The 24308-nt window shown below is 36.9% G+C and overlaps 2 protein-coding genes across 2 annotated transcripts in view; one reads left to right on the top strand and one right to left on the bottom strand.

Annotated features, from left to right (window-relative positions):
• LOC126763901 (uncharacterized) overlaps positions 1–24308 on the top strand; it is an 86299-nt gene that overhangs the window by 37742 nt on the left and 24249 nt on the right. Inside the window, exons 5-6 of the mRNA XM_050481665.1 lie at positions 23281–23414; positions 24020–24160. Coding sequence (XP_050337622.1) covers positions 23281–23414; positions 24020–24160 — 275 coding nt within the window. The remainder of the gene's footprint in view (positions 1–23280; positions 23415–24019; positions 24161–24308) is intronic.
• On the bottom strand, positions 16008–18624 carry LOC126763908 (uncharacterized). The gene is made up of 2 exons (XM_050481674.1): positions 17647–18624; positions 16008–16992 (listed from the first exon to the last, which is right to left on the bottom strand). The coding sequence occupies exons 1-2, from the start codon at positions 17943–17945 to the stop codon at positions 16218–16220; spliced, it is 1074 nt and encodes a 357-aa protein (XP_050337631.1). The 5' UTR covers positions 17946–18624; the 3' UTR covers positions 16008–16217.

Genomic DNA, 24308 nt, shown 5'->3' with positions numbered 1-24308 from the left:
CCGTCGCCAGTCTATCATTCACTCGGGTGAATGAACTCCCCAAAACCCCATCAGCGAGGTTCTTCAACACATCGCTAATGTGCGCCCACGCCCCGACAGAAGAGAAGGACGAGGTGACCAAAGATGACTTCTATGAGTGCTTGAAGTGCGCTTATGAGAGCTGCCCCCGCCACGATGTCAAAATCGTGCTTTGGCGACTTTAACGCCCAGGGTGGGCAAAGGTATATTTGGCACTACGGTCGGTAAATTCAGCCTCCACGACGAAACATCCCCGGGAATGGGTTGAGGCTGATTGACTTCGCCGGGGCCGAAATATCGGTTATCTGTAGTACTAGATTCCAGCACAAGAAGATTCATCAAGCTACCTGGCTGTCTCCGGGTCGAAAAACTACCAACCAGATCGATCATGTTGTGATAGATGGAAGACACGTCTCCAGTGTTTTAGATGTGCGTACGCTCCGAGGTCCTAACATCGACTCGGACCACTATCTTGTTGCAGCAAAGATTCGCACCCGCCTCTGAGCAGCAAAAAACGCGCTCCACCAAACACAAGGAAGATTCGACGTCGAGAAGCTGCAATCACAACAGACAGCCAAACGATTTTCTACTCGGCTTGCACTCCTGCTCTCTGAGAGCACTCGTCAACAACTCGGTGTAAGGGAACTGTGGGACGGCATTTAAAACTCCTTACGTACAGCTGCAACCGAAACCATTGGTTTTCGGAAAGTGCAAAAGAACAGCTGGTACGACGAAGAGTGCCGTGTCGCAGCGGAGAGAAAACAGACTGCCTACCTCGCAACGTTACGATCGACCACTACACGTGCGGGATGGGATAGATACTGAGAGTTGAAGAGGGAAGCGAGAGACAGAAAAAGAAAGAGGCTGAAATGCGTGAGTACGAAGAGCTTGATAAGCTGGCCGACAGGGGTAATGCTCGAAAATTCTACGAAAAAATGCGGTGGCTTACAGAAGGTTTCAAGACCGGAACGTACTCTTGTAGAACCCCCAAAGGTGATCTAGTCACTGATGCCCAGAGCATACTTCAATTATGGAGGGAACACTTCTCCAGCCTGCTGAATGGCAGAGAACGCACAACACCAGGAGAAGGAGAACCCGATTCCCCAATCGATGACGATGGAGCAGGCGTTCCATTACCCGACCATGAAGAAGTTCTAATAGCAATTGCCCGCCTGAAGAACAACAAAGCGGCAGGGGCGGACGGATTGACGGCCGAGCTATTCAAACACGGCGGCGAAGAACTGATAAGGTGCATGCATCAGCTTCCTTGTAAAATATGGTCGGACGAAAGCATGCCCAATCCATAAAAAAGGAGACCCCACAATCTGCGCCAACTACTGTGGGATTAGCCTCCTCAACATCGCATATAAGGTTCTATCGAGCGTATTGTGTGAAAGATTAAAGCCCACCGTCAACAAACTGATTGGACCTTATCAGTGTGGCTTTAGACCTGGCAAATCAACAACCGACCATATATTCACCATGCGCCAAATCTTGGAAAAGACCCGTGAAAGGAGGATCGACACACACCACCTCTTCGTCGATTTCAAAGCTGCTTTCGACAGCACGAAAAGGAGCTGCTTTTATGCCGCGATGTCTGAATTAGGTATCCCCGCAAAACTAATACGGCTGTGTAAACTGACGTTGAGTAACACCAAAAGCTCCGTCAGGATCGGGAAGGACCTCTCCGAGCCGTTCGATACCAAACGAGGTTTCAGACAAGGCGATTCCCTATCGTGCGACTTTTTCAACCTGCTTTTGGAGAAAATAGTTCGAGCCGCAGAACTAAATAGAGAAGGTACCATCTTCTATAAGAGTGTACAGCTGCTGGCGTATGCCGATGATATTGAAATCATCGGCCTTAACACCCGCGCTGTTAGTTCTGCTTTCTTCAGGGTGGACAAGGAAGCACAGAAAATGGGTCTGGCAGTGAATGAGGGCAAAACGAAATATCTCCTGTCGTCAAACAAACAGTCGTCGCACTCGCGACTTGGCTCTCACGTCACTGTTGACAGTCATAACTTTGAAGTTGTAGATAATTTCGTCTATTTAGGAACCAGCATTAACACCACCAACAATGTCAGCCTGAAAATCCAACGCAGGATTGCTCTTGCCAACAGGTGCTACTTCGGACTGAGTAGGCAATTGAAAAGTAAAGTCCTCTCTCGACGAACAAAAGCTAAACTCTATAAGTCGCTCATAATTCCCGTCCTGCTATATGGTGCAGAGGCTTGGACGATGTCAACAACGGATGAGTCGACGTTGCGAGTTTTCGAGAGGAAAATTCTGCGAAAGATTTATGGTCCTTTGCGCATTGGCCACGGCGAATATCGCATTCGATGGAACGAAGAGCTGTAAAAGATTTACGACGACATTGACATAGTTCAGCGAATTAAAAGACAGCGGTTACGCTGGCTAGGTCATGTTGAAAGTATTCGACGCAGTACCCGCCAGGGGAAGCAGAGGAAGAGGAAGAGGAAGACCTCCACTCCGTTGGAATGATCAAGTGGAGAAGGACCTGGCTTCGCTTGGAATATCCAATTGGCGCCACGTAGCGAAAAGAATAAACGACTGGCGCGCTGTTGTTAACTCGGCTATAATCGCGTAAGCGGTGTCTACGCCAATTAAGAAGAAGAAGAAGATCGTACAAAAATACCACATTTAATTAATTTTGCTGTAATCAAAAATATAGATAAATCGCACATAACAGCTGATACATATACTGATCTATCTTCTGATCACTCTCCTGTACTAATTAAATTATGTGAGCAACCCATATTCGTTGATCCAAAAGTGGGCTTAACATCTTATAAAACGAATTGGCTAAAATATAAAAAATACGTAAGTAGCCACATTAATGCTGAGTACAAAATAAATACAGGAAGAGATATTGACGAAAGCATAGAAGAACTCAATGATATAATAACTAGAGCAGCTGTCCTAGCAACACCAAACAAAAACTATAAGCCGCTTGGTGCGAGAAAAATTACTAACAGAGAAATAGAAAGGTTTATAAATGAAAAAAAGCGTAAGGCGTGAACGGCAAACAAATCGCTCCCCTTCCACTCAGCTTCAACTGAAATTACGAAAATTAAAAAAAAAACGCTTAAACGTGATGAGGAATTTAATACCGAAATGTATATAAAGAAACTGTGTTCAAATTCAAGCTAACAAAATTCTCTTTGGAAAGCCCAAAAGTCCCTGAAACCACCTACTAACTCCAACATGCCTATGCAAGACATGGGTGGAAATTGGGCTCGAAGTGACGAGGAAAAGGCTAATTGTTTTGCAAATCACCTAGAAAAGGTATTTCAACCAAATTGCCCAAAGAACAACTTCGAGTTGTCTATCTTACCCAACACAGTTAACGAGTCACTAGAGTCTTTTAAAACTTCACGTTCTGAAATTATTAGAATAATAAAAGAACTTAAACCAAAGAAGTCACCAGGACTTGATAATATTACCACAAAAATGCTAATTGAGTTGCTAAATTGCTGTAGAAGTGCTCTCTTTGCTCTTCAGTGCAATTCTTAATCTCGGATACTATCCTAATTCATGGAAAAAGTCGCAGATTATCTTGATAGATAAACCTGGGAAAGACTTATCACAGCCGTCTTCATACAGATCAATCAGTCTTCTACCCTGTCTTTTTAAAATGTTACTATCAAAGATGTCTCCTTTCCTCCACGAAAATAATATAATACCAACGCACCAATTCAGGTTTCGTGAAAAACATAGCACAATAGAGCAAGTAAATAGAATTACTAACGAAATAAGAAAAGCATTTGAGCTTTATTTCTAGACGTGGCTCAGGCGTTTGATAAGGTGTGGCATGAAGGCCTTTTGTATAAGATTAAAAATATTCTACCTTTAGAATTGTATAAAACATTGGAGTATTATTTAAAAAATAGACAATTTCTGGTAAAAGTGGGAGATTTCATATCTGATGAATGACAGATAAGGGCTGGTGTACCACAGGGCAGTGTATTAATAGGTATGTAATGTATTAACTTCAGCTTTTGCGGATGACATAGCTTTAGTGAGCCGTAACAAATGCCACATAATAGCATCAAGAATATTAGCCGAGTACTTAAGGTCTAACGAAGAATGGCTAGCCAACTGGCGTAAGCATGTTACGTTTTCACTAAGACCTAAAATTTGTCCGGTAGTAAAAATGAACAATATTTTTGTACCCCAAGCAAATGAAGTAACTTATTTTGGTATTAACCTAGATAGAAGCCTTACGTGGAGAAAACATATATATTTAGTACAATAACTTGCATGAAGATAAGAGCTGCAAATTTAAATTGGCTTTTAAATAAAAACTCCAAACTTAGCCTAAACAACAAAATGCTTTTATATAATGCGGTCATAAAGCTGATTTTGATGTATGGCATTCAACTGTGTGGTACGGTCTGTGCAACTAATATTGATATAATACAAAGGTTCCAATCAAAAATGCTTTGAACGATCACGTGTTCACCATGGTACATGCGTTATGAAAATATCCATAAAGACCCTGGTATTTCTATGGTAAAGAAAGAAGTAGAAGACAGCAAAATTAAATATATATCTAAACTCCGAGATCATCCAAATCTTTTGGCTAATGCTTTGGTACATCCCTGCGATCAAACACGCCTTAAAGGAAGAGATATGCCTGCGTACTAAAGAGCAACGTATCACCAAAACAGCTCAAACACTTGCTTGAGCTTGTCTTGCTTTTAAATAGATTTAAGATTTTATAACTTATTGTTAGGCTTTTAAACTAAAACGCAGATTCAATAAATAAAAAGATATTGCAAAAAAAAAAATATTTATTTATCAACGTTTTGACGAACGCTGCGTCAGATTCTTTTAAATGTGACAAGTCTATTCTATCCGATTCACCATTCATCTGCATCTCCTTTTCACGCAAAAATTTAAATTCACTCTCATCATTGAAGCCTTTGCCACGACATTCCCTGTCCTTTTCCTTTACATCGACCTCTTTCCCCAGCTCTTCCGAACTAACTTTATCTCCACGCACTTGCTCGGCTGAAACCCTCTCACTCACTGAGATTTCAGTTTCATCGCTCACTTGATTTACTTCTAAAATCTTTTTCTAACACTTTCGGACTAACTTCATCTTCGCACACTTGCTCGGCAGAAACCTTCTCACTCTCTGAGATTTCAGTTTCATGATTTGCAACGGTAATACCTTTAATTTTCTCATATACTCGGGTTTGCTCTCTCAGATCCTTTACACTACGCATTTGATACAAAACACTTTATTCTCTCGACTATCCGGTATGCCTTCCACGAAATATTCTATTATACTCTTTTAGTCGAGTGATATTGGCTTACCAATTTCGATGATCCTGCAAACTTTCTTTCTGTTGCTTACGCCTATTCCTCAACGTACGATGTACCTCTGCGACACTCAACTTTTCTGCGAACTCTTCCAACAACGCAATTTTCAAACTATTCCAATTTCTGATTCCTACAGTTCCTCGAACAAGTAGCTTGGCTGCTCCCTTCAGCAACTGCTTTCCATATATAAACTTCTGTTAATCGTTCCACCCTATTGTTTCCGCAACTTCGTTGAACTCATCAACCCAGGGGTACACGTTATAGGTACCGTCTCCATAAAAACTGTATATACTCTCCTCGACATCACGCAACGTAAATAGACTCTACCTACACTTCTATTTTTTGTAGTGTATAACGAATTTGCTCTTTCGTTATCACTTTCTCCCTCATCCACTTCGTCCTCGAAAACCTTACGTTGTTACCGTCTCAACTGTGGGTCTGTAGGAAAACATCCACAAGGTAGTCAAATTTTTGTCCAAAACTGGTCTTAGAAAATTAATTTAATTCTCTAATTGTAAGTTATCTTACATCCAAATAACTTCCTTTACTAACACCAATTATTTTAATAATTGTATTGACTGTAATATTGATCTTATATTTACCTTTTACTGGCTAATATACATATTAATATTCTAAGACAATATAGTTTTATTAGAGCAGTAAGCCGTAAGCCCTGGCAGCTAGTGCTTCTTACTCTGTAGATAATAATTGTATTATTATTTTTCATTTAATAAATAAATAAATAAATAAATATTCTTGTTGTTGAATTCTTTGTTGATCATACCTATGGTCTCTTGTTTTCTTAAGTAAGAGTCTTATCACACGAAGCAACTTTTGTTGCGGCAACTCTTAGTTTAGTGGCGAGGGGGCGACGAGGAGAGGAGAATCGCGCCGAGTTTCCCGTGTTCAGCAACTCGCTTTGTGTTCTTATTCGTAACAGTTCGCTGCGACGTTTTTCGGCATTCGTGTTCTTTCTTTCGTAGTACATAGTTGCATTTGCATATATTTTTTTGAAATTAATATTTTGAATATATTTAAAAAATTTAATTTCATCTTTTGGTAAGTAATTTGCAAATATGTATACAAATATACATAATATAATATAAATATTTAAAAAAATGGAGTATGACGAAAAAATCGAATTAATTAACGATATTGTGAAATGTATGGATGAAGCCATACAAATTGATTCAGACGATAGTAAGAAGGGTGATATATCTTTGTTTTAATAAATAAAATGTATTTCTTAATTGACAGAGCTGATTAATATATGTATGTGATAGAGTGGCCCAAATACCTATAAGGAAAAAGAAGCGACAATGGGTTAAAGTAAAGAGTAGACAATGGGTTAAAGTAAAGTGAAAGAGAATGAGAAAAAAACTCGAGCAGAGTTGCGCAACACAAGTTGCTCGTGTGAAGGTAATGGGCAACAGCAAAAGAGAATCGCCCGAGAATAAGCAACAAAAGTTGCTTCATGTAATCGTACACTAAATAATTGTAAGTTTTTCACATATTTATATATACAATATATTTCTAGCGTGTGTATGTTACTAAACTTCTCTTAAACGACTGGACCGATTTTGATGAAATTTTTTGTGTGTGTTCAAGCAGATTCAATTTGGTCCAACACGACATAACTGACATCGTGAAGCCTGCTATATGAATATTTGTAAGAGGGCAGCGACATAACAATGGCCGGCATGTACACAAAGCAACACAGTTGCTCATTTTGTAAAACCTTTCACTTCAATGAAATTTGAATATTTTGTTCAAAGTGAAAGTTTTTAGGCAAAAAATAAGTAATAGAAAAATTTATTTGTTTTAAATTATCAATTGTTATTACAAATGATATAACAGAGCTATTTTATGCTTCTCTTTGTGAAATAACGTCAGGTTTGTTAGAGCATTGAATAATTACATTTTACATATTAGTGGCATCCTCTCCTCACTCCTCTCCTCTCTACTGTCGTCGGCAAATTTAAAAATATTTTTAAAATACCGGAAGGGACAACTGAGAACCTGCTGTCGTGTAGTCGTGCAGCTGTCTAAATAACTGTGTCCATAAGGACGTGTGTATTTTAATATTTGAGAAATGTCGCTTGAAGTCTGTCGCTTTCTATGTGTCAGCACATGAGTTGTTGGGAGCGAAAGTAACTCAAGAGAAATTTAGAAAAATATTTCGTAGTTTTGTCTTATAGTCGTGTGCCAATTAAAATATATCAAAAATAATTAGTGTACGAAGAGTTTTGAAGTGTGTAGAAAAAACTATACATTTTGCGAATTTAGCGCGGATTCTAAGTGAGTATATTTCTTATTCAGTTTTCGACAGGTGCTCGCTCTGAGAAGTCGTGTTTCGCTCTTTACGTATTGTTGACATTCTACGCATCGTACATTTTCGGATACGTACACGTGTTTACATTTCCAAACTTCTTGAATTCTTTCAATCCATAAGTGTATCGCGGATAAGTGCATCAAGTGTTTAGATTTGTTTAATATGGCCCCCGGGCCACCCAACCTTGGGGATAACAGGTTTGCATTGCTCGCCCCTGGATCCCAGCCAAAAAGAAAGAAACCCACCTACTCCCCCCTCAACTTTCCTGACCTGCCGCAGGCCAAGAAAGAAAACCCGAAATATATTCTCATTAATGCAACTGACCCAAACAAGCCAATTTCGAAGTATTCTTGCTTCGCTGTCCACAAAGCCTTAGAAGCTATTAGCAAAGAAATCATCTCAATTTCTGAGTTGCGTGCTGGTAATCTTCTGCTACTGGTAAAAAATAACCAAATTGCCCAAAAGTTCATTTCAGCCAGAAAACTTCCTGGTGTGTGTGAAATTGAAGCGAAATACCATGACAACCTCAATAGCGTGAAAGGTACAATCTTTTCTCCCTGCCTCAACAATGTCAGCGAGAAAGAGATAATAGAAAACATGAGAAGACAAGGTGTAGTCGATGTTTACAAATTTACTAGACGGACGGAGGGAGTACCACTACCCCAACCCACGGGTGTAGTTTTACTTACCTTTGATCTTTTTGAGTTACCTGAAAAGGTAGAAGTATTTTGGAGAAGTGCAAAAGTAAAGCCCTATTACCCCAACCCAATGCGATGCAAATCTTGCCAACTGCTTGGGCATACTGCGAAACGATGCAATAAACCTCCCGTGTGTGCTTCTTGCAGTCTTCCTATTCATTCTTCACCATGCACACGCACACTATGTGCAAACTGCTCAGGAGATCACCCATCCTCTGCCAACACTTGCCCAAAATATGTGCAAACGAAGGAGATACTAAAAATAAAATGTCAAAATAAATGCTCCATGAGAGAAGCAATTAAACTTTACAAAGCACAATCACCATCAATATTGAACACTTCTTTCGCCGTAGTTGCCAGAGAAGCACAGCTGTCAAATAGTAACGCTATGTCAACCTCCAATTCTATTAATTTACCTACACATTCTTTAGTCAACAAATCACCCATGACGACTTCACACGATCTTTCTTCCAACAACTCACCACCGGAAAACTCACCTCAAAACATCAGCAATCAACAAGTCAGCAATAACTCAGCCTCCTCTTTCACTCCTGTTTCACAGTCTTTCACACACACACACAACTAAACCTTGAATCAACTCTCGCCAACATTATCGCTCAATCCAACTCCTATCAATATAACGCAGGTTCACCTGCATTCTCAACAGAGACAACTGATACCTCCGCTATCAATCTCTGTCTCACGCAAAACAATTTAGATGACAAAGCCAACAACGATGCTCTGATCATGTCAGTAGACGACGGTCACTAAGTATCCACCACTCTCAACATAGCATATAAACACCTCCTTAGCAACCTTTTCTAGCAACAATGTTTAATATCTTACAGTGGAACATGCACGGTTACTACAACAACTTTCACGAATTGGATATACTAATTAAAGAACACGCTCCAAGTTTTATTTCCCTTCAGGAAACTAACCTTGCTGCGGGCAAGTCTGCGGCATCGCCTAATCAATATCAAAGTTACTTTTACAACTTGCCTCAAAATCTAACTAGCAAGCAAGGCATCGCCATTCTAATTAAGAAGTCCATACCACACAAACAAATCCCTGTATCTTCAAATATAGCCACAATAGCAATAGAAATCTCATTATCTTTCCAATTTTCAATTATTTCACTTTATATACCACCCTCACAAAATTTTTCTTGCAGCGACCTAATAAATATTTTTCGGACGATATCCACCCCATTCATAATCGTAGGCGATTTCAATGCGTGGAGCCCTCTTTGGGGCTCCGCCACCACAAATATCAGGGGGTCTATAATTGAAGACTTAGTCTTCTCTGAAAACCTTATTATACTGAATGACAACAAACCAACACATTTTTCCACACACAAAACATTCACCACTGTAGACCTTACAATCTGTTCCTCTAACATTGCACCTAAATTAACGACAAACACCCTTTCCCACCTGCATGGCAGTGATCATTACCCTATCCTTACATCCCTTTCCAATCCTTTGAGTCCACATGTTTGGAAAGACTGCTTCCAGACTTTGCGTGGACCGTCCTTGCACTCCCAATATCAGCAGGGAAGCTGCCACAATCACAAAAATCATTCGCATATCAGCCCATCTGTCTATTCCACAAACCAATCCCAAAGTTCATAAAAAGATCGCGCCCCACTGGTCCTCTGAACTATCCCAATTACGAAACGAAAAAAGATTTCTTTGGACGGAATATAAGCGAACAAGGTCAAATTCAAATTTAATGCTATACAAAAAGGCAAATGCGATCTTTAAGAAAAAACTTAAACAATCTAAAAGGGAGTGCTTAAACAAATTCTCCGAGTCCATTAACCATCAAACAAATCCAAAAAGAGCATGGTCCGATATCAAACGACTTTCTGGCACTAATCCTCAATCGCATATTACTTCAATGAATAGCGCACATGGCCCTATCGTTGACCACAAGCAAATAGCAAATCACTTCGCAAAGTACTGGTCCGATTATTCACACGATTCAAATTTCCATCCTACTTTCCTTTCAGAGAAGAACAAATACCTCAACAGTAGTTCCAAGAGTCCCCCTGCAACTTCTAGCATCACCGACTGCAAGATCAATAACATTGAATTCGAATCAACTCTATCTTCTTTAAGTGGGAGAACCCCCGGGGCTGACAGAATATCATATCCTATGTTGCAACATTTACCCCCATGCATGAAGACAAGATTGTTAATGCTATATAACAACATCTTAAGCCAAGGTACGTTTCCTCAGGCTTGGAAGCACGCAGTCGTTGTCCCCATTCCAAAATCTGGCAACCCCACCACAGAAACTTCAGGCTTTAGGCCTATTTCTTTACTGAATTGCCTGGGAAAACTACTCGAAAAAATTATAGCCAGACGTATTTCGTGGCATGCCTTAACCAAAAATTCCATGAGCCCTCAGCAAATGGCTTACAAGGACGGGCAAAGCACCATTGATGCTTTACTGCTCTTTGAAAATCATGCATCTTCAGCCTTAGCAAACAGGAACCACCTCTCTGCACTTAGCATTGACTTCGAAAAGGCCTTCGATCGGGTTGGAGTCCACGTTGTACTACGGCAACTCGAAAAATGGGGCATTGGGTGCCATATTCTAAGACTCATTCAGTCATTCCTCACAAACCGAAGATTCGTCTGTAAAGTCAACAACACATTGTCAGACCCGTTTACTCTCCATAACGGAATACCCCAGGGTCTCCCTCTCTGTATCCCTTTTTATCGCTGCTTTTAATGAAGTGAGCCATATAATTAATAAATATATAAATATTGATCATATTTGCTATGCTGATGATGTGTTGATTTTCAGTAAACTGAATGATTTAAATGTTGTTAAACGAGACTTCACAAATATTCTTAGGGATCTAAATATATGGTCCGAATCTTCGGGCGCCAATGTGGCTGTAAATAAATGCAAAAATTTCCACATTTGTCGCAAGCACAAATGTGATTACTTTACAATTATTTACAATAACAGCCCTATCTCAAACACTAATAGTCTTAAGTTCTTAGGTGTAATTTTTGATAAGAAACTTACCTTTAAGGAACATTGTTTGTACTTAAGAAAGCAACTGGCTGCCCGACTGAATATTATCAAATATCTATCATCTAAACATTGTTTAATCAACTCCGCAACTCTAATAAATGTAACGAGGGCGCTTGTGTTGTCGAAGATAGATTACGGCCTTCCTATCTATGGTAATTGCGCGAAAAACCACATCAAAAAACTGTACTCTCCGTACCACATGGCAGTAAGCAGAAGCATTCGCGCATTTCCAAAATCGCCCACCAAATTCGTCCTAGTGGAAGCCGGCTTACCCACAATCGAAGAGAGATTCGAACTGAACCTAATGAAACTCATACCTAAGCTTTTTAAATGTTACAACAGTACTCTCTACGAAACAGTAAGATCGGACCTCCAAAGGGAAATTAACCCTGGACGCAAATCGACAATTTCACTGTGTATAGAACTCGCCAGAAAGCTTGGAATCACCGTGCCATCACTGCGGCAGAGAGAAGTATTTCCTACCTGGCAGATAAAACATACATCGTTCATGTTAAGCTTGGGGAAATTCAACAAAAGTCACACCAACCCCGCCATTTATCAACAACTCTTTGCTGAGTCTACAACTCCTCTTCTCCCTGAATGGACTCTAATCTTCACGGACGGATCCAAAACCGAGACAAGTACGTCATTCGCAGTTGTCGATGACAAAGGAGCAACAATTAAAGTTGGAATCCTGCCAAGCTACGCCTCCGTTTACACAGCAGAAGCCGCAGCGATCCTCAACGCTATCATTTTCGCTTCAAATTCCAAATTGAAAGCAATTATTTGTACAGATAGCAAATCAACTATATCAGCGGTCTTAAATGTCATGAATAAATCTAACATCATTTCTTGCATCCGGAGCAAACTAGCTGAAAATAGCCCCAATATAAAACTAATGTGGATTCCAGGCCATGCCGGCATACGCGGGAATGAACTGGCGGATAAACGCGCTAAACTAGCGGCTAGTGAACCGCTCGTTACGTTTGACTTTCTTGAGAATAAAGACTTATATAAGATGGCACACCAACACCAACTTAAGTCGCTAATGGAGAATTGGAGACACATCCAGCACCAATACACTTTAAATAACCCAGATAGGAGCAAACCAACCTATCCACCAAACTGTCGATGTAACGATGTTAAATCATTTGTCCGCCTACGTTTAGGGCACACAATAGCCACACATTCGTACTTATTCAACCGGTCCAGTCCGCCTTACTGCCAACATTGCCCGTGGGCTTCACTAACAGTCCATCACCTGCTCGACGAATGCCACCATTTCACAGCAACTAGGAGGACTATCTTCGATAACCAAACACCTACAACACTTTTGAAAATTACGTCTCTCGAGAACGTTACAAAAATTTCAAAATATCTGGATAAATGCGGTCTAAAACATTTAATATGACATCCTACCTAGCTTAGATAAGAACTTTGTTTTTGTTTTACTTAAGCATGTATATAGATTTTATGAAGATTTTAAATATATAAAGCGTGGACAATAGAACTTAATTTTAGTCATCTAGCCTTAGATCCACCAGCGAGCCGAAGGTCATGGCAGCCAGTGCTCCTTTTTTTCTTGTAAAAAAATAATTGTATTAAAATAATTGTATTATTGTAAAAAAATAATTGTATTATTTTTTTCACATTTATAAATAAATAAAAATAAAATATTTCTTATTATAATATACATATATTTCTTATTATAAGTAACTCATATTCGTTGGGTATATTTAAGTTTCTTATTTTTACAGAAAAATGCCACGTGAAAAAGCAAGAAATATTGGTCGACGTTAATAGATATTTAATAAATCAGTCGAAGAACAGTCGGAGGATAATATAAATTTAATAAATCAAGTTGCACGTACACGTGCAATTGAAAATTCTGGGCAACGCACTCAACGTCTTTGTGCTAATACCATAAGGGGGTAAGGTTTTAAAAGCAAAAAAAGGATATATTTGTGTTTTTTTTTTGCGGCGACATCGTAACATATTTTTATTCAAATTAATGACATATTATTATAAAACTTTTGAAGTATATTAAAAAAAATGTTCAATGAAAAATATTCTTAAATAAGCCTGTGACGGTGAATCTTCAGAAGCGCCTTGAAAAAAAGTGGTTTTTTATAACTCGTTACCGGATCATCTGAAACAAAAAAATTGTTATGCGTTTTAAAGGTGATGTATCGGGTGATTTTTTAAGAGCTTGATAACTTTTTTAAAAAAAAAAAAACGCATAAAATTTGCAAAATCTCATCGGTTCTTTATTTGAAACGTTAGATTGGTTCATGACATTTACTTTTTGAAGATAATTTCATTTAAATGTTGACCGCGGCTGCGTCTTAGGTGGTCCATTCGGAAAGTCCAATTTTGGGCAACTTTTTCGAGCATTTCGGCCGGAATAGCCCGAATTTCTTCGGAAATGTTGTCTTCCAAAGCTGGAATAGTTGCTGGCTTATTTCTGTAGACTTTAGACTTGACGTAGCCCCACAAAAAAATAGTCTAAAGGCGTTAAATCGCATGATCTTGGTGGCCAACTTACGGGTCCATTTCTTGAGATGAATTGTTCTCCGAAGTTTTCCCTCAAAATGGCCATAGAATCGCGAGCTGTGTGGCATGTAGCGCCATCTTGTTGAAACCACATGAGTCAACATTTAAATGAAATTATCTTCAAAAAGTAAATGTCATGAACCAATCTAACGTTTCAAATAAAGAACCGATGAGATTTTGCAAATTTTATGCGTTTTTTTTTTTTAAAAAGTTATCAAGCTCTTAAAAAATCACCCGATATTTCTCGAAGTAATCAGAAAGAGTTTTTTTTCTAATTTTTGCAGAAAAAAAGGAAGTAAAAAGCGCGATTTTAGCTCAGAAAATCGCGGTTAATTTGTTAATTCAATTTCAATAGAAATTGTTTTTGCGGAAAATTCGTAAATTCAATTCATGCTTCCAAATGACGTCATTTGGAGCAACAAAAATTGTTTATCATAACGAAGGAGATTTTTACAAATTTATTTTATGGGAAAAGAGGAGCAACAATCACATACTCGGTGCGCTTACAATCATATAGAGTAGATGGAGGAACGAGAAAATTTGGACATTTTGGAAACGTTGCAACTTATAGATTACACTTTTTTAAGTCAATAATTTCTGTTTATCTCATAAATATACTAATTTGAACTATAAACTTCTACGCATATTGGTTGATGATTCGTGCTAATGAAGGCAACAACATTCTCCGATGCAGACATCAGTACATTGTGGATATGTATGTAAAAAGTGAAAGTGAGAGATTATGATATATAAAATTTAATCAAGCAAAAGTTCGTACTGAAGAGTACATTAATTTGCGTGATGTCATAATCGGTAACGTAGATGCAAAAATGAGATCAACAACATCGGTACTGCATATATCCTCCCATCATCATACATATGTACGTTTATAGTCCGCGTCATAGTATGCAAGAATACATTCACGACGCTATGATTTACGTACATGCATAGGGCCGACCAGATCTTTTTATCACATTGACGTGTAGTCCAAAATGGGATGAAAGTAAAAATTGTAATTAAAAGTTGTCAGGTCAAACATCGATGCATCGCCATGATATCACTGCACGTGTCTTCTAACAAAAATTGAAATCTTTGATAAATTTGATTACACATCACTCGGTATTTGGTGAAACACATTGTTGGCTTTACTCTGTTGAATGGCAAAGACGAGGTTTACCACATGCGCATATTTTAATTTGGTTGGTGGATAAAGTACGCGCAGAAGAAATTGACAATATAATTTCAGCGGAAATTCCAGATCCGAATTTTGATCAAGAATTGTTTTCCAAACCATGTCAATTTGTGGCTTAGATTTAGAATATCCGTGTTTCTCTCACGGTCAATTATATGTTGCATGTTCCAGAGTTGAAAAATCATCGAATTTGTTTGTTTGTACACCTCAAGGATTAACAAAAAATCGTGTACATCTAATGGCATCACGATAAACTAAGTTGTATGTAAATTATAAGAAATATATATTATAAATAAAATAGTTTGATTGTAAGTTTTTTCACTTTTAATTAAAACAACAGTATACACATACTCACACGCTATGGATTGGTTGAATTGTGATAAATGTACCTGTAATGAGGTTAGATATTGCAATAACTTTTTATAATAATGATTTCCGATCCTCTGGTTAACGTTTTCCATATCAACTCAATATGTTAAATTTAGCCTCGTAGGTCGAGTTAGTGCGCGGCCACGCACTGAGCGGCTGAGCGATGAGCGACGAAATTAAAACATATGTATGAAATGCCATTGAAGTGGCCACGCAGTAAGTGATGAGCGATTTCTCTGCGACTGAGCGACGTCGCTTAACAATTAAAACATGTTCTAAATTTCAGTTGACTGCTGAGCGGCGAACAGAGAGAATGGACAAATTTAACATTGAAATGCTTATTTCTGAGGTGCAAAGCTACCCAGTTTTGTGGCAGGATAGCCACAAAGACTTCAAAAATAAAAATATCACTGACAACATATGGAAAAAACTGGGAGAAATATGTGGTTGTTCTGGTGAGTGTTTTTTTATTCATAAAAAAATTGGTTGTTAACATATTAACATGATAAAATTAAAATTTTTAGTGGAATTTAATGTCCAAACTGCCACAAGTATTCTGTTAATTCATTACGTATATTTAATGCTGTTTGGCTGCTTCTGTTGAAGTTTTGCTGTTGTTCTCGATCAACTGTATTTGTTTGAGCGTTATAGTTTATATAGTGTTTATAGTTGTTGTTGTTTGTAAGTAATCAAGATCACTATCGCCATCGCGCTCCCCCACAAAATTGTGCAGTACACAAGCACATTTAATTAAAATAATAGCTATTCTTGGTGTTGTTTCAATGGCTTTTTGCAAAAACCGCCATTTACTGCTTAATATTCCAAATGCGCATTCAATGCATTTTCTTGCTATTGAAAGTCGATAATTAAAATTTTCTGTTTTCGCATTTAAATTCCTACGTGGAAAAGTTCTTAACAAATATGTTTTCAGTGGATAAGCTTTATCACCAATCAGAAAATTAGGTAAAATAGTATTTGAGTTTGGCAATGCTTGGGGAAGAGGAACATTCAATTTATCCGCTTCAAGCAATCGAAATAATGTTGATCCAGAAAAAGTACCGCCATCACTTTGCTTTTCTCTTCCTCCCACTTCTATAGTTACAAATTTTTTGTCAGCATCTGCTACACCTTGCAGTACTACGGAAAAGTAGTGCAAATAATTAAAATAATGGGACCCAGAATTTGCCGGACACTTAATTTGACAATGTTTGCCATCAATACTGCCAAAACAGTTCGGAAATTTCCAACGCCTATAGTAATCATTTATGATAGTTTTAAGGCGGTCTGTTGTTGGTATAGGCATATACTCCTCCAAAAGTTCTTTCCATATTATTTCGCATGTTTCTGAAATAATTAATCTGACTGTGCTTCTGCCCATGCGAAAAGCAAAAGCTAAATCGCGAAACGAATGTCCTGTAGCTAAAAACCTGCAAATATGTAATATAATTTAATTCAATATACTAATAACATTTCAGGAGAAGCAGCAAAAGGAAAGTGGAAGAATTTAAGAGACACATACAGGAGAAATCTGCAAAAGAGTCAACCAGCAAAATCGGGCTCCGAAGCTCCGAAGCGTTGTTCCGGATCCTATGGATGGGAATCTCTTGGAACCAGAGCAATATCAATGTTGCAATCCTAATTATTCGACTTTGATTAACGATCTACTAAGTGAAGAAGACTCTGTTTTTAAAACTGTTGATATGCCTGAAACCAGCACTTCTGCTTCCACCAGTTGCTCTACAAATGTGCCACCAAAAACAAAGAAAAGGAAGGGAAGTACAAGCGAGTTTGAATCTGAATTTCTCCAAATTGAAAAGGAGCGAATGGAAATTTTAAAAGCTGAGATAGAAAAGAAGGAAGAAGATGATGATGATCTTCAGTTTTTAAAAATTTTCTTGCCATTTATGCGGCAGTTTAACAATATTGAAAAATTAGAAGTCAGAGGAGAAATACAAAATGTAATTTTAAACAAATACCGGACATCGTTTGCCAATAATCAGAACAAACAGTAAAGTATATATGTATGTAATATTATGTTTAACTTAAATAAATAAATAAAATGAAATTTATGTTTAACTTACCTCAAGGTCAAAACAAGCCTCAGCTCTGCATGAATTGTTTTCCTTTGTTTTGTTAATTTAGGACGAACTTTTTCAAGCAATATATCAAAAGATTGTATAGACATACGTAGATATTGAAAGAATCTATCTGGAAATTTACGTAGATTTTGATATAAATGATTAAATTCACCGAACCTCCATCTTGTTTGGTTTATAGGATGAACACCATACTTTCTTTTTTTTATACGTAGCAAGATTCTATAAACATGATATCTATTTTCAAGCAGTAATAAACGCTGTACAGCCCTTGACAACGGCATTTTAGCAATTAATCGCTCAACAACAGTCGCTCAGTAAAAAGCCATACGTCGCTCAAAATCGTCGCTCAGCCGCTCATCGCTCAGTCGTTTACTACGTGGCCGCGGCCTTATAGTGCCCATACACGAGCACACAAGTGCGTTCGATCGGTATGAATTCGTTTGCCCATACACGACACAAATCCATTTTGCGTTCGTTCTTCACAGAGTTAACATATGCGACAGGCAAGCGGAACATTTCTTGAAATTTATTTCTAATGTAGCATTTTTATCTATTTCATTGTATTTCGTTAATAAGTTATTCAAACTTTTATTTTTCTTACACTAAATATGTATATGTATGAGCGTTTAGGCAAAAAGCGAAAACTTTGAAGCGTGATTTCTCGGTTTTTAATTTTTACGATTATTCTTAATTGACGGGCAGGATAGGAAAAATACTAAAAGTCGTATGGAATTAGGGCAAAGTTTATTATCATTGACATAAAATTATCTTATATTTAAACTAAAAAAAATATTAAGAAAAGTCAAGTTTTAACATATTTTTAAACAGCATAAAGTAAAATTCTTTTGATCAGAAGCCACTATTTATTCAATTTTTAATAAAATTTTAAATTTTACACATTTTTTTGGAATTTTCTTAGTTTAACTAGAAGATAAATTAATAAAAAATGTTAATCTCTTTGAATTTTTTGTTTCCGATAGAAATTGCGACCTGCATCCTGCCCGCCGTCCGAAAAATGTACATGCGAGATGCATCGGGTAATTGCTTCCCAAAGACAGAATATCAAAGATTTCGTATCCAAAAAATTTGTGAAAGATGTTCAAATATATAACTATAAAGCCTAGAAATTTCTCTTCAATCAATGATTTCTTTCCCTCCCAAAAAAAATCCTCAAAAAAATCGATTTTTTGAAGCCTCGAAAGCAGGCTCTCCCCTTAACACTTGCCATTGTCCGCGATCTTCACTGTTCGGCGACACGAGAAAAATGAGATTTTGTGCGCCGACAACGCCATACACGATAAACATGTTCGCGCACCGATCGTAAAAAATCAAACATTTTCGCGAACATGGATCGGTACGCGAACAAGCCCATACACGATAAACCGCAAGCGCACACATACCGATCGAACGCACTTGTGTGCTCGTGTGTGGGCGCTTTTAGTGTCATACATATATCACTCATATCTCATATAAAGATGTTATTAATATAACATAATTTTAGCTGACGCGAACTAAAATGTAACAATAAAACTAAGTCTAGGTTTCTCGCATTCAATATAAGCCAACGATATACCAAATTTGAGTTCAATTTTTTTATTATTGTATTTCCTCAAATAATGGATGTTTAATTTTTCGCAACATTTTTTAATTCTTTAAAGGATTGACAGCATCTGAAAGAATTTCTCTGGCTTTGTTTTTCGCTACGAACTTGACACTTCCTAACTTGTTTCAAAATCTTTCTCTTATTTTTGTTCTGTAATTATTTCTCCATAATTAGTCATTGTTTGTTTTTCTGTCTTTGATTGATATTTCTATATTTGTATGGATATTAAAATTTCTATCGTTCGACTATTTTGGTGGCTGGTATGGGTTTCAACTAAATCATTGTTGTCGATTTATATAACAATCCTCTTAGTTCGAGTAAGTGATTATTAAAGTATGACCTTTGTTGTGTCTGTCCAAGAAAGTTATTTGATTGTCTGGGAGTCATAATTTGATTTTGCAGTGTTCTAGGTATTAGGAGAGGTCTGACCTGTGAATGTGTGAGTGGTGGTAGGCTCCTTCATGTCGAGAAGACGTGAAAAGTTTTCTCGTAATTCGCGAGTAAAGCTATAGAGGGGCATACCTCTTTGTCATTAATTGCTCCGATTCCCATCCTAATTCCATACAGCCCAAATTTGGAGATGGTATTCCAATACTGTATGCTCGTATGATTTTAGTATTCCATCGTAACTTTTCGTCAATGAGTAAAACTCAACCGAGTGAAAATCGGGCACTTTGTCTAATTCTACCTTGGTGACACTCTACTTTAGTTTTGCGCAAAAAATTTCTTTAAATATTTTTCTTTACCATAAATATTTAACTTTTCAAATATTTTATTTTTTTTTTATTTTTTTCACTCCCGAAATCGAAATTAATTTTTTTAATTTAAAACTTAATTTTTAATTCACTTAAATTCTAACAAATTCTTCTCAAAATTCCATTTCTCTTCATTGAGTACAAACTTGTGACTGACAATAGTTTCTTAAAAATACCCAAAGGCAGCGGGTAAACGGCATTGGCGCCGGAATTATTGGTGGCAGAGTTTAGCAGAACTTGCATATCAAAGGTATTTGATATCGGTCGATTGAGGGTTGAAGTGGATGTTTATTTATATTCAGTGATCAGCTGAAATACCGATAAATTCCGTGAGTTGGGGCGGATATTAGCTTTAACGAATTTCTTTATTTCATTTGGTGAACTTAAATAATGATAAAATTTTGAGATATTGATATTGATAATGAAATGTTGAAATAAATATTTTTTGTGTTAATTTATATAATTCAGCTAAATCTTACCTAATAAAAATTTTAAAATTCTTGTATTCTTAAGATAATGCGTGTTGAAGTATCAACGCATCGTACGAAACATATACGCAAAATTTCAAAGTTGACTTTCGCTACAGCTAATACACAATATAAAAATTAAAAAACATTTTCCACACAAGGGCTAAATGTGTGGGAAATAGTTAGATGTAAACACAATATTTGGTGTTCATTTTTATTTTAGACTCACCACCAAAATTTTAGCTCACTCTTCATGATTTAACGGCTTTAGGCTTACAAATAAATGAGTTTGGCCTTTGTTGAATTTATTGGCTCAACCTTTGAGTTTTTGTGTAACTGTAGAAGGGTACACATACATAGGCGACATATAAAGCACTGAATACAAATTAGGAATAAAAAATTATTCAATAACTTAAATGGAAATGTCAGTCACATTCGTACTTATTAGGGACGTTCATTTATCCTGTAATAACCACTTCCGCCGTCTTCTATATACTAATATTATTATGGTTGTTATCCTAAATATGAAATTATGCAAATATTCTTATGTCAAAATGTTAGCCAAATGGCTACTACGGTTTCATTAGCATATCTGCACAAGTTAACCCCCGGTGCAAAATTTCGGTTAGAAATTCGGCTATAATGCGCTAAATGTTGCGTTTAAGTTCTTCGAGCGTTGCTGATTAATTGGCCTAAACCTTTGTTATACCATAGCACCTGGAGAAAATAATCTATCGCATGATCCTGACGGCAATTTCGCTCGCTATTGAAAAATAATGCCCGTTTATGCCGTCAAACCATAACCACATATCGACTGATATAATGCTGATGTGATATAAACGTCGACGTTACGAGTTTTCGAAAGGTTGCGCGTTGGCTACGGCGAATATCGCATTCGATGGAATGATAAGCTGTATGAGATATACGACGCCTTGACATAGTTCAGCGAATTAAAAGATAGCGGCTGCGCCGGCTAGGTCATGTCCTACGGGTGGACGAAAACACTCCAGCTCTGAAAGTACTTGACGCAATACCCGCCAGGGGAAGCAGAGGAAGAAGAAGATATCCACTCCGTTGGAGAGATCAGGTTGAGAAGGACCGCTTGAAATTTCCAATTGGCTGCGAAAAAAAGAAATGACTGTCGCGCTGTTGTTAACTCGGATATAATCGCGTAAGCGCTATCTACGCCAGTAAAGAAGAAGAAGAAGATTTAAACTCAAGAAAATGGATGAAATTTATTCTAATGGTTGTTAGAGGAAAAAGTCAATCAGTAAATAAAGATTTAGTACTGATTTAAGTTACTGGTTTTTTTAATTTTCAGTGCTGAAGCACATTATGTTTAAGAACCATATCAAATATCACAAATTTGTACCAAAATAAACGGTTTTATGTCAGCTGGAAAGTCGGAACTCACTATATACATAGCTTATATTGAAGTTAGATAATGATCCGAACTGTTTACAATAACTTTTGGTGTTACTATTGTTATTTAATTATAAGATAATAATAAGATACATATCTCACACATTGACCAATATTTACAGCATAAAGGAGCTCTGGTAATTGGTGGACTGCGGAAAATGTGTGAATTGTATATTATATAGAGGATTAAAAAGTTTCGATCTGATTTTTAGACGTGAGATGTCATACCCTATAGAAACTATTTGTGCATAAGTGTTCTCCGACACTATAATTAGTGCTTGATTTATGTGTATGGTATACTGAGAATGAGGAAATTTAAAAGCATATTTCGATTAGTTTTAGATGTTTCAAACAACATTTAGGTGAATATAACTCATTTATTAATTTACAACAAGCTGCAAAAGTATAAACATTGTAGCTATTTCTGTAATCGCAGAATGTTCCATTTTATCAGTAGAATTTAAGAATGCTTACATTTTCCGTAGTAGTGACCACCTTAGTACAGAATTAACTTCTTTCAAATGCTTATTGAAAGAAAAAAGTTTTCAAGTTGAAAATAAAGATTTTTACTAAAATGAATTGTTTAATTGAAATACGCGAAATAAAGCCTCGAGTTAATATATTTTTTACGATAGCTCGTTTCTATTATCAGTTTTGCCTTAAGTATTGATAGCAAGTACTTAGGAAAAGTTTAGGAAGTACATATCCCTCGCTATTCTGCTTTTGTTTTCTACATTGATAACACTGTACACTCAGGAAATTGTAGATATAAGCTTAATATTTTTTCAATTTGTTTAAATATGAATTTTTTTAGAAGTCATGAAAGCATATAGCAGAAGATACACTCTTATATAATGCAGTGATTATTTTTTCGTCTGAGAAAAAACCGTAATTTGACTAACATTATTTTAATCAATTGCCTTTTTATTCGATTTGAAATATTGTAAAACTAAGAACGTAAATAGTTTACTCTGTTCTATATCGTAAACAAGGAAACTAAAAGAAAAACGATTATATTCTACACACTATGTTGTAAGAGCAGGACAAAAAATGTTTGTAGACATTAACGAATGACAACTTAAAGGTTGTTAATTGTGCTGCATCGCTTTCAGAATTTAACATATTAAAGTTAGAGGGTTATGTCTTGCTGATACAGATGTACCTATTGTAACCATATGCACTATACTATACAACTATACAAAGGGGTAACCATTCTTGCTTAGCCTCGCCTTTTTAATATTTGATTATTTATTTCTAATATATGTACATATGTACATATCTTAACGTATTTCGCCGTCAACATATTACTATGACCTTTCAAATTACATTGATTATCTTTAACGTAAACAAATAAGTATGCAACTTTTAGATCAAGTTGAACTTCTTGTTCTGCATGAGGACGATTTTAATACCATTCTGCGGCCGACGATGGCAAAGCAATGGATGGAAAGGAAGGCAGCCATTTCATCATTGGAGTATTTTAAGTATTTAAATCATGATCAGGTAAGCATAATGTAATGGTTGTCAAAAAAGTCTTGCGGTATTTTCTCTAGTTGGCGCTGAAAGCGTGTAGTTCTAGTTTTATTCGTCGCATCGGGTCATGCTATACCTTTTTGGAAAGCTCATTTCACGCGCTAACACGTGTTCGATTGATTGTCGTTTCTTTTAAGTCGTTCGTGAGTTATAGCGTCGCAAACATGGAGCAAAATAAAGAGAAAATACGGCATATTTTACAGTACTACTACGATAAAGGCAAAAATGCATCTCAAGCCGCCAATAAAATTTGTGCAGTTTATGGACCCGATACAGTTTCCATTTCCACTGCACAACGATGGTTTCAACGTTTTCGTTCTGGTGTAGAGGTGGTCGAAGATGCGCCACGCTCCGGAAGGCCTGTCGTCGAAAATTGCGATAAAATCGCTGAATTGGTCGAAAGAGACCGGCATAGTAGCAGCCGTAGCATCGGTCAAGAGCTGGGCATGAGTCATCAAAAATTCATTATAAAAATATTTCAATAATTCAATAAAAATACCGCAAGACTTTTTTGACAACCCATTATTTATTACTAGTTTACTACAATACTAATTACACATTTGACACTTTCTTAGATTATTGCAGCGTGCAAATTAGGCCTTATTCGTCAGTTTGATCCACTGGAAACAATATATTATGAAGATAAAGGTCACATTAGTTATGTGCATTTCGTAATTAGTGGGGAATGCATGATTTTACAATGTTTAAAAATGAAGGTGACAAAATAACGTACTTTTATTATTTTCCCCCTTACCGATTTCTTTTCATATAGTGATGATGAAATATCAATATATTTGGGGTTCTCACAACCCGTCGTAAAGCATCGTAAAATCGTAAAATTATAAATTTTTACACTTGTTTAAA

Source organism: Bactrocera neohumeralis, unplaced genomic scaffold (assembly GCF_024586455.1).
Source record: "Bactrocera neohumeralis isolate Rockhampton unplaced genomic scaffold, APGP_CSIRO_Bneo_wtdbg2-racon-allhic-juicebox.fasta_v2 cluster09, whole genome shotgun sequence".
Taxonomy (NCBI): domain Eukaryota; kingdom Metazoa; phylum Arthropoda; class Insecta; order Diptera; family Tephritidae; genus Bactrocera; species Bactrocera neohumeralis.
The sequence above is the reverse complement of the archived record's forward strand: the minus strand, read 5'-3'. Positions and strand labels throughout refer to the sequence as shown.